Source organism: Ambystoma mexicanum, chromosome 13 (assembly GCF_040938575.1).
Source record: "Ambystoma mexicanum isolate Mex_15411 chromosome 13, UKY_AmexF1_1, whole genome shotgun sequence".
In the NCBI taxonomy this organism is placed as follows: Eukaryota; Metazoa; Chordata; class Amphibia; order Caudata; family Ambystomatidae; genus Ambystoma; species Ambystoma mexicanum.
Genome location: NC_090938.1, coordinates 704,884,154 through 704,898,724, shown reverse-complemented (window position 1 = coordinate 704,898,724; position 14,571 = coordinate 704,884,154). Strand labels below are relative to the sequence as shown.

Genomic DNA, 14,571 nt, shown 5'->3' with positions numbered 1-14,571 from the left:
AAATTGAGGAGAACATGAACTGTCCAGGAGAGAGGCTAGTTACTGGCTACCTGGAGTGTAAGGATCAGTGAGACGAACAGTCTATGGTGTGGCCTTTGACATGAGTGGATTCCATGACCAGTTGGTTAAGTTGCTTAACTTCTCTGATGGGTACATTGTTACTTCCGTAGATTCCCCCTCACTCATTTATATGATTTTTATTAATATGTGTGAACATATTGACTGTGGTTATTTCTGTCTGTTATAACATTTCATTGCTGTCTTTGGAACAGGGAAAATTGGGTTAAGTAAGCAAAGGGCATACATGCTGCTCTATGTTGGTATCTGAGATCTTCATTTCAGCACCATAGGAGCCTCACTAATGCTGTCTGGTGGCTATGCAAAAATTCCCTGCATCCAGTCTGTCCTTGCAGCTATTTCAAAAGATCAGGAATGTGTGGGAGAAGGAATAGTCCATCAGAATGAATGTTCTCATGGGTAACCGTTGTTTTGTTTAAATCCTTCTGCATTTTCACCTGAGCTTCCTTAACCTTAGTATGTATGTGCCAAACTGGCCTTCAAGATGACAATGCCTTGCAGTCATCCCGTCAGTACTTTTGACCGTCACTCTTCACATCTCGTTAATTGCTGATCGCTCTACTCGCCCCTAATTCTCTGCCTCTGGAGCTTTCCCCGTCCCCCTAGCCATTTCAGCTCCTCTGCTACTCCTGCACCCTTATCTGCACCCATACTTCTAACCCTCCGAGTGGGTACCTTATGTACAGCGCTCCATTGATTCATAGCTAGGTTTGTGCTTTATAAATGCTTTACATACATACATCTAATGTCCATGGGCTTCCTATTAGGTACTGTAACAAAGCCTCATGCTTGTTGCTACAGGATGGGACTGGGGTGAGACTGGGGGTGGGGGGAGCACCACATGCTTTGTGATGGGGGCCCTGGAGGATGTAAATGTCTGATACTGCAAGGTCTGCAGCCTACCCCCAGCCTTGGAGGGCCTTTTGAACTGTAAACTCCTTTAATAACATGGGGAGGACCACTCTAGTGGGGGGCGGGGAGGACAAGTGCTGGGTAGAGAGCAGCGATTCTTGCAGACCTGTTCCCACAGGTGTTAGTAAGCCACACACTATCCGTATAGAAGCATGCTTCAGTAAGAGACCAAGTTCCAGGAGCATTGCTTGCAGACGATTCAGTCTCTGCTTGCTAGTGGCATGTCAAAAGAAACATAATATTACAGTCTTACTGAAATGCTGGGTAAATGAGGCTGCAGTTTTCACGAACCCCTGCAGCTGCATAAGTTGTATTCTATATGCTCCATATGCCAACACAATCAGCTGGGCAACCTGTAGTCCACGCAGGTCAGACCAATTACAAACCAGTTGCATGCTCAGCTGAATGTAGTCAGACAATTGCATGCCTCGTTCCCAATAAAACGGCAGCCTAAGTAGAGGGAATGCAAAGAAAGGAAGAGGTGGGAATTAGGTGCATGGTTGCAAAGTAGAGCATGACGTGTCTTTGAGGTGAGATGGGGGGAGGGTGGAGAGTAGTGAAGGAGGCGCAAGAGGGACAGAAGAGAGCGGGTGATATAGTGAGAAGTGAGAGAAGACTGGAGGAAGTGGGGAAAGATGGCGAGAGAAACCTAGGAGAGAAGAAAAGTGTGTAAGTTACAAGGATGTGAAAAGGAAAGAGCATGGCAAGGAAACAGAGAGAAGGAGCGAAAGTTCATGTAGAGGAAATAAGGCAAGAAGAGTAGGAAAAGAAAAGCAAGGCAGATGGCCAGAGGAAGGAAGCAGAAAAGACTGAGGTATGAGGCGGAAGGGCAAGAGAGAGAAAGTCTCGATCCTAGAAAGAATTCTTGCACAGTGATGGAGAGAGCAAAACAAGAGGCGATTGCTGGAACTGCTTGGTTACAGCCCTTCTACACAAGACCACAAGTATCTCCAAACATGCTCCAGCCTTGTTGGGTCTCATCAGTGAGGAGTAGCTTGGGGCTCTAGGCCCAGCAGGCACGGGACCCACGTCTGGGCATACCCGTCCTACTCGGGGGGGGGGGGGGGGGCTACAGCAAAACAAAAGAGGCTATGCCTGGAAGGTTTAGAAATAATCTGAACCTCTGGCATTGCTCTGGGCAACCCTCCAGACCTTCGTTCTTCACCTGCCAAGCCATTACAAAGAGAGAAAGATCATATGCAAATCAGGCTTGGTCCCAATCCAAAAGGGGCAGTCCAGCCCGAACTGCTTGGTCAAATCCCTTCTGCACGAGACCATGATGAGGCTCAACAGACCGAAACATGTCTGGGGATGCTTGTGGTCTCGTGCAGAAGGGATGTGACGTAGCAGTTCGGGCTGGACTTTCCCTTGTGTGGTGGGACCGTGCCTGATTTGCATATGGTCTTTCCCCTTTTGTAATGGCTTGGCATGCAAAGAACGATGGTCTGGAGGGCTGCCCAGAGCAATGCCAGAGGTTAAGATTAATTCTAAACCTTCCAGCCATCGCCTCTTTTGTTTTACAGTGATGGAGAGGCTGCAGGTTATACCTGAAGAGCTGGTAGACGAGTCATTCGAAGCCATCTACTATTGTCAGGAGGAGGAGTTGGATAACTACTGGAGTCCGGTCCAATGACCCTGAAAGAGTTCATCACCCGATCCCTGTCAAGACAACCCAAGGCACCAGTGTTGGTGGTGTCATGTAAACTACAAGTCCTGGAACACCGACGCAACATCCTGACCATTCCAGAGACAACCAAAAATTGAACAAAAAAAAGTGTGGGATGCTGTAAACCCCAGAGACTCGAAGTACATTTTTGGCAGCCAGATAGCAAACTTGATCAGAGGGAGAGAAAGAGCGTGAGACTGCTGCCTCCCAAGTACCAAGAAGAGAAATAATTGGTACCGAATTGGGTATGGATATTCTACTCCTATGGATGAGCCAGTACTGGGGTGCGTAGTGCCCTGTTATATCAGTACCAACCGATACTGAAAATCTTTTCCCATGCTGTGTCTTAAGAGAAAAGGCTGTTGGTGCAGATGTAGTTGTGCCACTTGTGGCATTTTGCTGTTTGCAGACATTGCACAGAGGTGACTGCACAAAGCACTAAGATGCAGTGTTGAGCCAACAATGTAGTTTAGCTGAAAGCATGAATCTGCATTGTGTCACTGAAGCAGGCATTCATCCATTGCGACTCAGAGAGAACCATTTAATACCACTCGTATGCATTTGAAGTGGAGGATGACGACCATTACTCATAGAATGGTTCCAAGCCCCCAATTCCTAAGAGTTGTTCAAGGAGCAATGGCCCCATAACCCACTAAATGAAAAGGCGAAGACACTGTAGGAACACTGAAAAGATTTGGACGATTCATCTGATTGTGGGTTTAAAATCCAGTGTTGTTGGCTGACGCAACTCAACTCACTTGTTGGATTCTCATACAGCGGACCCATTTTTCAGAGACTTTACCGTAATGCTCCATTGTCCTCAGTTAAGGTAAACGGGTCTGTCTTCGCTCCCCTGAAACTCCTCCTGTTAACCATCTGTCCCAGATGAGGATCCTTGAAATACAGTGACGGTTGAACAAACCTCTTGTAACATATCCGCCCATTTCCCGGCGAGTCATTTTGAAATGCTTACGTTTAAAGTCCTAGGTTCCTCTTCCAAAGTAATGGTCATGTTTGCGCCACTTCTTACTGACCAGCAGAAGCAAAGAATATCTGTAATTGTACATGAGGGAATGATCCTACCTGGTTCCGCTGTCACACTAGCCTATAGTGACTTTTCCTCCATACTTGGAATATTTGTTCGGCAGGTGAAAGGCCATTTTTAGAATTGCAGATGAAGCTGGGGCATTTGCAAAACAGATCTGCGATGACTGGAAGGTTCTCAATGAATGCAAACCACTAGCATTGCTCTGAGCAACCCCCCAGACCACCGCTTTTCAGCCTACCATGACATTACAGAAGGGCAAAGACCATGTGGAAATCAACCTTGCTCCCACCGCAAAAGGGTAAGTCCTGCCTGGACTGCTAGGTCACAATCCTTTCACAAGACCACAAGCAACCAAAGGCATGTGTGCAGTGCTCTAGCAGTGTTTGTGGCATCTGATTGCAGCAAGATGCCTCCACCAGGGTTCATCCTGAATACCTGATTTATCCAGGCTGGTAACAATGGATAAGGTATGGCCCATAGAGCAAAAGTGCAGAATAGCCTGCTTGTCTGAATACCAGTGACCGAACTGGACACAATTTTGGACAGATTGTTGATGTACTCGCTTCCAGCTGCCTGAAGTATAGTCTGATTTGTTCTGAGAATGCCTGGATGTTCAACACTAGAGACACAAATACTGAAAGGTACGTTCATTGATAGAGGGGGTGGGTGTAGTACTCCATGTACAGAAAGAAATCCTCCCTGAATGGGAGGTGATGGGGAACTCTTAGAATAAGTGGTGGCCAGAAATACAAAATATGCTGAATCGGAATGGGGATGCCACCATCAAGCAACAACTGCTGGTCATCTCGAGCTTGAAAATCCTTGTCTACCATCCTGATGCACCAGATCTTCCAAGGCATCTTTGGGCTATGGCCTCTGGGGTTCACTGCCCCCAACTTCACATCACCTCCCCCTGGCATGATTTAACACAAGGATGCCTTTAATAGAAAACCTACAAAGAAATAAAGGGAATCCCTCCAAGCTGAGATTTTAATTGTCTTGAGTTTTTGGTTATATTCGGAAGGGTACCTGGTTACTGCCTTGCTCTGCCCAGGTGGGTACAGTAATATCAACAAACAAATGAGCAAGGTCAGGTAGATCTATCTGCTGTAGAGCGACCACTGCTACAACCCTGGGTGGGTCACCCCATTCATGGGTGGACACAGAATTATCACAATCTGTTTTTCTGCAATAAAGTTTTATTTTAAGTGCAGTTGGTGTGGTAATACACTGCTATTATCAAAAACATAGGACATTCAACATTGAGGACGTACGGAGTGTAGTACCTGAGTTGGAACAATCAAGTAGTAAATATTTGAACAATCTAATTCTTTTGTTTGTTCATTCTCTATGGGTTCCTTGGGAAGGAAGCTAGAGAATTTAGTGGAATCATAAACAGCTAGGTAGCCCATTGGGTGTGGGCACAATCAAGAGTTGAACAACATATATAACATGTCAACACGACAGTGTTTCGGCCATTTTGCGTGGAGCTAGGTGAGCTCTAGTGGTGTAGGCCTTCATCAGGACAGGAGTGTCTTTAGGAGTGGAATATCCTATGTAGTCTGTTGGAATGAAACAGACAAAGAACGTGTCAGGATGTAGATGGTCGACAAGGGTCTGGCAGAGAATAAGTAATGAATACTAGACGGGGCGGATGCCGGTGCTTACCGAATCCGAGGAGAACAGTGGCTCAGACTTCGAAGTGGGAGGATCCACTTCCACAGGAAGGATTCTTCATCTTGTGCAAAACAAATGCGCGGCTGTACCTGTCGGAGGATGAGGAAAGGTACGAAGACTAATTGGCGCAAAGTAGGTGTTGTCCCTCTACAGCCTATGGTAAGTAATTAGCTGAAAGAGGTAATGGTGGAGGTCCTAGGAGTGGTGGTGAGAGATGACCTTCTAACGGTCCCACTGTGGTGGACTAGAGTGGTGCCGTGTGTTTAAAAAGGCAAAAAAGGGCTAAGCGGAGTCTCAACATGACAAAACATAAAGTTGCATGATGGAATTGAGTGCAGATACGGGTAGCGCAAGTGCCTGTATGTGTCTACCAAAGTGCACAAAGGGGCTCGCCTGATCGCTAGTTCTGGAGAAATGAACAGGTGCCCCCCGGGTGCTGCAGGCCACAACAGTTGGAGCTAGGTAATGCCCATGGCCTGTGTGGACTGTGACTTAAGAGCAGGGGAGATTTAGGTGCCAAATGCGTGCCCTACCGCCTTACGGTTGGGAGCACAAGCGGCTGGGAGCGTGTAGAACGCAGAGTCATACAGTTAGAAATGTGCCCCACGGGAGATGCTATGGTGCGGCATACCAGGATATGTGCGATAAGCGCGTGCAGTGTAAACTTACCTATTGCGAGCGTGCGGTGCTGCCGAGATGGTTCATACGCGAGTGTGTGAGGTCTAGGCATGTACTATGTTCTAGGGCGGCAGCCATGATGAGGGGTGTCTACCTCAGTGCCTGTTTGGAAGCTGAGGCGGTCATGTGTTGAAACACTGTCCAGGAGGGGGTTGTAGTTCACCAGTGGGATCGGGGCGCATATCCTGTTTGTTGAATGAGTGTAGTGCCTGCTTAGTGCGGGCAGTGCAGGCAATCAGTCAGGCTAAAATGCAAGTCATGCACGAGTGTGACACATGTAAAGGGTGTCATGCAGAAAAAGGCGCATGATAAAGGTGTCTACCACTGTCCATATAAATCCATGTGTGCTGTCATGTCAATGGTTGTGAATCAATCTGTACACTGTTGCGGGCAGGTGCATGGTGAATGACAGTGCTTCAGGCATGCGCATAATCAAAAAAACATATTGCTGAAGACAGGTGTATTGTTACACGACACCACTAGTTTCACATGACTTTACAGCAAATGCTACTACTCTACAGTTATGTGTAAACCCTCTTTTACAGTACGTAGTTTGTGGACCCATTTCTGTTCTAATCTGGTCAGGGTTTTGTCAATGTCTCCACCTCTTTTGCGGTGCTTACTTTCTGTATGACACACCACTTTATGTCCATGTTGGTGTGGTTTTTCTTCACGTAGTGCTCAACTAGTGGTTTGTATGGCAACCTGTTTTTTATGCAAGATCGGTGCTCGCCGATTCTAGTCTTCATAGCTCTCATGGTTTCCCGACATACAAAAGTCCACAGGGGCATGCAATGGTGTATATTACTTGCTTAGTGTTACAGTTAGTGTGGTCCTGTAAGGTCCACGAGATCTCATTGTGCGTGAACACTTTCGTGGTCTCTGTGAACTGGCAGGCCATGCATTTCCCACATCGGTAGTGGCCTTGGACAGGCGGTAGATTCCATAGAGTATTGGGTTGTTTAGGAGGTTCCAGAGAGGTATGAACCAGTGACTCCTTGATGTTTCGGTTTTTCTCTTGAAGACGAATAGGGGCACTTTCTGGAGGGATCCAGTGTTCTTGATGAGTGGCCAGTGCTGCTTGATAGTCTTCTTTATCAAATTGCTGAGGGGACTGTAGGTTGTGACGCATACTAGTCTGTCCAGTCCTTTTTTGGTAGTTTTGGTGAGGCAGATTGTGTGGTCCGTGTTTGCTGCTTGTTTGCTTGCGTGTCTCACGGATTTCCTCGGGTATCACCTGTCGAGAAGTCAGTTTTGTAGATCTGTGGCGTGTTTCTCGTATGTGTCACGGTTGGTGCAGTTCCTCCTGATCCTCAAGAAATGTCTGTAAGGCAAGTTATATTTCAAACACTCTGGGTGATAGCTTCTGAAGTGTAACAAGGTGTTACGGTCGGTGGGTTTCCGAAATAGTTCCGTTTGTAGGTGATCACCTGACCTGTAGATATGAAGGTCAAGGAAGTCGATGCCGTTGAAGTCCCAGTGCATCGTGAAATTGATGTGTGGATTACATTGATTGAGCCATTGTTGGAATGCGGCTAGGTCTTGTTGGTTCCCACGCCAGATGAGGAGCACGTCATCGATGTACCTTTTCCACAGCTTGATGTTATTTTTGTAGGGATTGGTGTCTGCCATGATGTTTTCAATTTCATAGTGTGCCATGTGCAGGTTGGCAATGTCTGGTGCGAAGGTGGCCCCCATGCTGACCCCTTTGACTTGCTTGTACAGTTGGTCTTTAAATAAAAGAAATTTTCAGTCATTGCCAGTCTCACACACTCAAGTATAAAGTTGGTGGGGACATCTTTGGTGTTCCTTTTGTCCAGAAAACGTTTCAGTACCTCTAGTGCTTCTTGTTGTGGGATTGAAGAGTAGAGGGCCTCGACATCTAGGGTGGCTAAGATGTAATCTTGTTCCATGTTGATAGTCCCCAGCATGAGGATGGTGTCTGTGCTGTCTTTGAGGTAGGAGTTCATTTGGTTCACAAAAGGTTTCAAGAAAGAATCAGTGTAGACTGACAGGGGTTCGAAAATCGAATCACAGGCCGATACGATTGGTCTTCCAGGAGGGTTCTGTAGGCTATCGTGTATCTTTGGCAGTATGTAAAAGGCAGGAATCCGCGGGTGAGCTTTATTTAGAAAGAGATGCTCCTCGTCGCAGATCCAGGTTTCTCGAAGTGCGTGGTCTGTTAGGCTGCGGATCTCATCTTGTAGATTCTTGGTGGGGTCCACTTGTAAGGTTCGGTAGGCGTTGGCGTCACTTAATAGGCGCAGACATTCATGGTCGTAGTCCGTGGTGTTCAGGATGACGATGCCGCCACCTTTGATGGTGATGTTGTGGTTGTCTTTTAATGAACGTAGCGCTGTTCTTTCATCTGTCTGTAGATTGTGAGAGAGTCCCTTCTGGACAGCTCTGGTGACCATTTTCTCGTAGGTTTCGAACTCGCAGGGAATCTTGTGGGGAGGAGGCATAAATGTAGATTTTATTTTCAGGCCTGTGACGTTGTCTGTATCCTTTTCGGGTCGTTCCATGTTGATACGTGAATGTTCTGGTAGGTACACCTCGAAGAAGTATTTCAGGTGAATATTCCGGGGGAAAAAGCGTTTCAGTTCGACTTTGGTGTGGAAAGCATGAGCTTTAGCAGCCGGTACAAACGACAAACCTTTTTCTAAAAGGTTTTGTTCAGCGGGAGAGGTTATATGGTCGGATAAGTTGAAGATTGGAATCCTCTCTGTTGTCCTTGGTTTTGGTACAAGTTTTTGGGGCAGACTACTCAAACTGAAAGGAACTAGGGTCTTCTTTGGTGACGGCTGTGAAGCGGGTACATACAAAGTGAAGTTTCAAAGCTGTAAAGGTGAAAACCTACTGCTCTGAGAAAGGTGCATAACTTGTTTATTCCCGTTCTCTTAGGTGGGGAGACAAGGGGGGGTTAGGGTGTCTCTTGCATGGCTGCCTATACTGAAATGAATGTACATTTTACTGAATGAGTCTGCCCATCCCTTTTCAAGGAATTATTTTACCTTTGCACATAGATGGGTTAAGTGGTGGAGGCTAAAATGTTTCAATCTCTAACCCACTTTTATGTTTTCTTTTAAATGAAAATACTTGCCTTGTCATTGCCAATACAGAGCTGGTTTGTTTTTCTGTCCTTCACTCATCCCTCCCCTCTTCGTCTGTGTGTTCTGGCACATGGCATCGCAAATCTGCATCGCGTTGGGGGAATATCACAATCTGATAAGGGTGGCTGTGTCTAAAACAAGAGATGCTTACCTTGTATGAAAGATAATGTTTTGTAAAAGTTGAAATGGATGCCAAGTAAGAACAAAAAGGCGTCCTTCTCTTACTCCTGTGCAAGTCAGCACCATACGTCTCCCAGTCTGCCCTTACATGGCTACTGTTAGCAACTGTCTGATTTCTACAGTTCCAAAGCATCAGTGAGATGACGGTGCTGTTCGGTTTGATTTATCTAACAACCAACTCAAAATCTGCACCCCCTGGCTGCATTGATCACCATTTCTCCAGATTCTTTCTGATAGATCACTGGATCTTCATTTCTCTTTCCTGTAATCTTTTGGATAGTTAGGATTAGTACAGACAGTAGAGCTGTGGGATACTATTTTACAACATATTATCATTTTTCATTTCACTGCAATGGGCAAATTGTTCTGCGAGACTGATTTTCTTTTTTTTTTTGTTTTTCCTTTTCTTTCTGCAGTGGATGTGATCCTGGACCCTGGAACTGCGCACCCTATTCTCATCCTGTCCGAAGATATGAAAAATGTGAGGAGCGGGGCTCGAAATCAGAAACTACCCAAAAACCCAAGCAGGTTCAAGTATTATCCATTTGTCCTAGGAGCCGAGTGTTTCACATCAGGCAGACATTACTGGGAAGTGGAAGTCGGACAGAAGACACGCTGGATTGTGGGAGTCTGCAGCGATAGTGTGAGCAGGACAACAAAGAGCTCACTAACACCCAAGGATGGATATTGGGCAATGTTTTTGGTGCATGGGAAGTCGTACGGGGCCCTCACCACCCCACCAACCCGCATCACGCCAAAAGTAATCCCCCGAGTTGTTGGGGTGTACCTGGACTATGAGGCGGGGAGGCTTACATTTTATGACGTTGATGCACGATCTCGGCTCTTTGCTTTTCCTTCCTGCTCCTTCACTGGCACTCTCCGCCCATTTCTCTGTCCAGATCACAACGATGGTGGCAAAAATAATGGAGCATTGAGCCTTCGATAATGATTGGACAAAGGATCATAGGGTTGGTGTACAGAATGGAATCAATTGTCTGCTGGCAATGCATTTATCAAAGTTGGGTTGTGACTGCAAATGACTGGGAGCCACTGTGATGACAAAGGTTTCGTTATTTCAAATCTATTATTCTGGTTGCTGGAATAAATAAAAACACAAGGTTCGGAAAACCAGCGGCCACAAAACCATACAGCTATTTGTCGTATCCTGGATGCCCTGTTTCCCTCGCTAGAGTTGATCTACATCTATCGGTGAAGGTCATGGATCCTTCACTTTAGCTGGTCTCTATCTTCGTGTCGATCGCCCTGAATTCACAAGGTGTGGATGACTGTAGTTCACACTAAGCCTGGCTGATTCTGACTTATGTGCGTCCACGTGGTTGGAAACCTCAGCTAAGTTTGATTGTCTAGCTAAAGATTATTTGCTGATGGGAGGTCCCTCGCCAATTGTGATCGTCAAAGATGTTTTCACCCAACAAGGTATCTAGATTGGGCATTTTCCCAAGCCCTTTGATGAGAAGTGGTGCTGCATGTACAATTAAGAACACAATAAGGAATTGAGATGGTGAGGCAAATTGGCTATACATGGTGAGACTAGGACATGGGGTCAGGTATGTGCTTGTTCCCAAGCCACAGTATTTTTGATGTGTTGGCCCATGCTTTTCCCTATTCTTTAAAGGGAATGGTGGGCCATTGGGCTGAAGGAAAGGGGTGGTGGCTTAAGGCTGTGTTGTACACCTAGTAACGTCTATTTTTACAGAACACCTTCCCTGTCTGGTAAAACTGTAAAATGTTGTTGTTTCACGTGCTTGAGAACTGCTGAATTTCCTAAATCAAGGCTGCTTTCTTGTTTTGTGCATGAACTTTGATATGAAATCTTGGTCTTAAGCTGCTTTTCTGACCGTACACACCCACTCCGACAGCACATCTGTTTGCAGACCACGTATAATCCGCTGTCTTGCAATATTGTTAGGTTTTTCTTTCACTGCTTGGTCGGTGCCTCAGAAAGGACCCTTGACCTGAACTATAGGTGTGTACCTCAGGCAACATGTAGCAATTTAGATTTCCGTAGATACAAATTAGTTTCACAGTTTTCCAAGAAGGTGTGATTTTAAATGTGTGTGGACCATAAAAATCCCTCATGAAAAGCAGACAACCTGACCAAGCTGGTGACCCAAGGAAAAGAGATCACCAGTTTAGAAAAGGCCTGCTTTCTCCCCAAGTCAAGAAATGCACACCTTTGTGTCGATTTCTGCCCTTTTGCAAGTGCCATCTTTGGAATTCGGTCCAATCCAACACTGGAGAAGGCGAAGTTTCTTTTTTTGAATTCTTGCAGCTGGTACCTTTGCCCACTGTTTCAATCTTCTAGTAGTAGTAGTAGCTGCTTGCTCTGGGCTCCACTGCGAAATATCGACTGGCACAGCTTGGAACATGTCACTGCCTCCCAATCGAGTCTGGACAGAGTTGCTCTCTTTACAATTGACGCTTTTGCGGAACAGAGGGCTGTGATGGGGAATTATGTATTAATGCCTAATTGACAGAGAAATGTATGATCACAGTGCTGAAACCTAGGCAAGACTTTTCCTTGCTCCTCCTTCATTGATGTAGATGTCTGAGTGTTAAGTTAGCGTCTGTCTGAGAGATGGCACTGGTGCTCTGAAAAACTCATGTTGGGCACGAAATCCTCATTCCTCACATGCCGCCATGGGTATAGGGTTGTGCCCTTACTAACCTCAGAACTATGTAAAATAAACCCCAGGAAAGGTTGGAGTCCACGTAAAGGATTTTTTTATAATTGGGTGACAACTGGTTACCCCTTCCTTAACTTCATGCCTGTTAGCGTTAACAACCTTTAAATGCTATATTAAATTTAGCATTATGTGGTCCAGAGACTTTTGTTAGCAATGTATACATTTATTCATGGTGTTTACACTTAGTCAAATCACAAAAAACAATTACTTCATACCATAATTCATTCATATCCGTATCAACAATACATATACAAAACATTACATATAAAAAAGCTTATTGTGTCTTGGGGTTAGTAACAATGAGATTCAATTATTTATTGCACATCTGCCTTTTTAAAAAAAAAAAATTAAACCAATTAAACTTCTGTTTATGGGTTTCTTTACTTAAACAGAAAAAACTAAGAAAACAATGTCCATGTATGTACATCAGGTACCGAAGAGGAACAAAGAGACCACTTGAAATTCTAGTTGTCTACACATGTTTCAGCCCTTTTATCTGAATAAGTTTGTCCAAACGTTTCTGACCGGAATTTGATGGGCTTTCTTCAGGATGTTGTTTATTGTATATGCGATGCAAATCGATGTAACCCTTACTGTTTTCGGAACGACACACTATGATAGAAAGTAATAAAACTCAATAAGATTATGGAAGGCTCTGGAATGGACATCACAGTGCATGTATGTGATACCTTGATAGGGGTAAGTGTGGGCACGATGGATAGATTCAATAGTACTGGCTGGACCTCAGTAAAGTTTGTCTACATGGGGGATAGGTAGTTTCAATTTAGTATATTTCGACCTTTATTATGTTCTGTGGTACTTATTAGAACGGAGGTGCATAGATCAAAGAAAAATCGCTAACCTCAGAAAGGGGGTGATGGCACCTTCTTGTTTGATTGCTCCCTGCGCCGCCCTTAATAGATGGCTATGAAATTCACACACTGTTGTCGTGCTCCCGTGAATAAAAGGACAAAAGTCTATTTGTGTGACAGTTAATGCTGACACATGCTTGTTCATATATGTGCCTGCCTTATTGTAAGAATCATACTTATATTGCGTCAATTTGGTCTTTATATTGGACGCTTTTTGAAAATATGCAAGGTCGCATAGTTTTGTTCAAAAGTATCATGCCAGTCGCACCAGCATACTGGGCGTTTATTCAAAGGAGGGGAAGATTCCTTACCTTGTTCGTAGGTGCAACAGTCCGCCATCAATCGAGATTTTTACGGCAACGTACAACTGTGGAATGCCGGGATGTATTCTATAGCAGGAGCTAGTCTGTTTTGCTAGTCTTGTGCTACACATGCTGCATTTGTAAGTCACTTTCCGGCACAATGTTGGAAAGGTCCCAATGATTTTAATTTTACATTACACTATCATAGCATGCTCAAAAAAAGGAAAATGAAGAAAGAAAGCACATGTTATGTTCTGTGTGTCGGTAGCTTTATTTCTCAACATTGTTGTATATTAATGTGGGCGTGGTGTTTTCCACCAATGTCATTGCTACATATAACTATTTGTATCGTGAATTACGCCAGACAATCCCACAAAGGGACAAAGACTACTCGGGTCCTTATTAATCGCGCCATGTAAAGGAGACAGTTTTGGGCCCTTGTTACCTTCTGCCTCGTGTTAGAATCCTTCTATGTTATTGTTTGAAAAACTTTTCCTCATAGCTTCGTATTCCTCTACCTGTCATTTGAAGCTTTGAGTATGTACCCAACCTGATATTTTCCCAATTTCACTCTAAATGTTGTGTCCAGTGTGTTTTCTGGAACCGCAGCGCCAGGATCAATATATGCATATTTTTAACTTGAAAAGACTCTTGCTTAAATCTGTTTTTCTAGCAAAGACTAAAATAATTATTTAATCTAAGAGTAGTTTTAAATTGCATTTGTGCTTATGTTGTGTATCAATGTTATTTGTGGCCGGAGTTCCTATACCAGTGATCTTTTCCATTACTTGCACAACTGTGTGCGAAGTTTCCTTTGTGAACGGATCATCGAAGAGCCCATTGTTACTCCTGATCAGATCCCAGTATGTCTGTTGGAGTGGGGGGTTTGTGGGGGTTCATAGATCAGTCTTTAGATAAGTTTGATCTGCCTTTCAAACAACCAATTGTATGGAGGCAGCAGAACCATTATTTTTAGTAACCTGTGGATAGGTTGTGTTTATTTAATAAAGTTCAGTGTTGAAAAGATCTGTTTGACAGCCAATTTTTTTCTTTTACAAGCGTGCAAGCTTTGCTTTCATCCCCTACTAATTACGACCCCACAGTTGGGTAAATATCCAGAACACATCGCTGGCATAACCTGCAGATACTGTGGAAAATGGTGAAAAGGGGTTACTGTAATCACTCTGTAAAATGAATGAACATTAGTTCTTTTTATCTGGTCAGTTTTGTGCACACGGTTGCAGTGTGCTTGCCCTGCAGAAAAAAGAAACCGTTTGCTTTACATGTACACATGTATTCTTGGAGCAAGCCCCAGGAGTGGGAATAGCCCAGGTAGC

At 44.7% G+C, this 14,571-nt stretch overlaps 1 protein-coding gene across 3 annotated transcripts in view; it reads left to right on the top strand.

Annotated features, from left to right (window-relative positions):
• LOC138521755 (E3 ubiquitin-protein ligase TRIM39-like) overlaps positions 1-14,262 on the top strand; it is a 197,362-nt gene extending 183,100 nt beyond the window's left edge. For all 3 annotated transcript variants that reach the window (XM_069634813.1, XM_069634814.1, XM_069634815.1), the window contains exon 10: positions 9,769-14,262. In XM_069634813.1, the coding sequence (XP_069490914.1) occupies positions 9,769-10,298 (530 nt within the window). In that variant the 3' untranslated portion in view covers positions 10,299-14,262. The remainder of the gene's footprint in view (positions 1-9,768) is intronic.
• Positions 14,263-14,571: the final 309 nt, after the last annotated feature.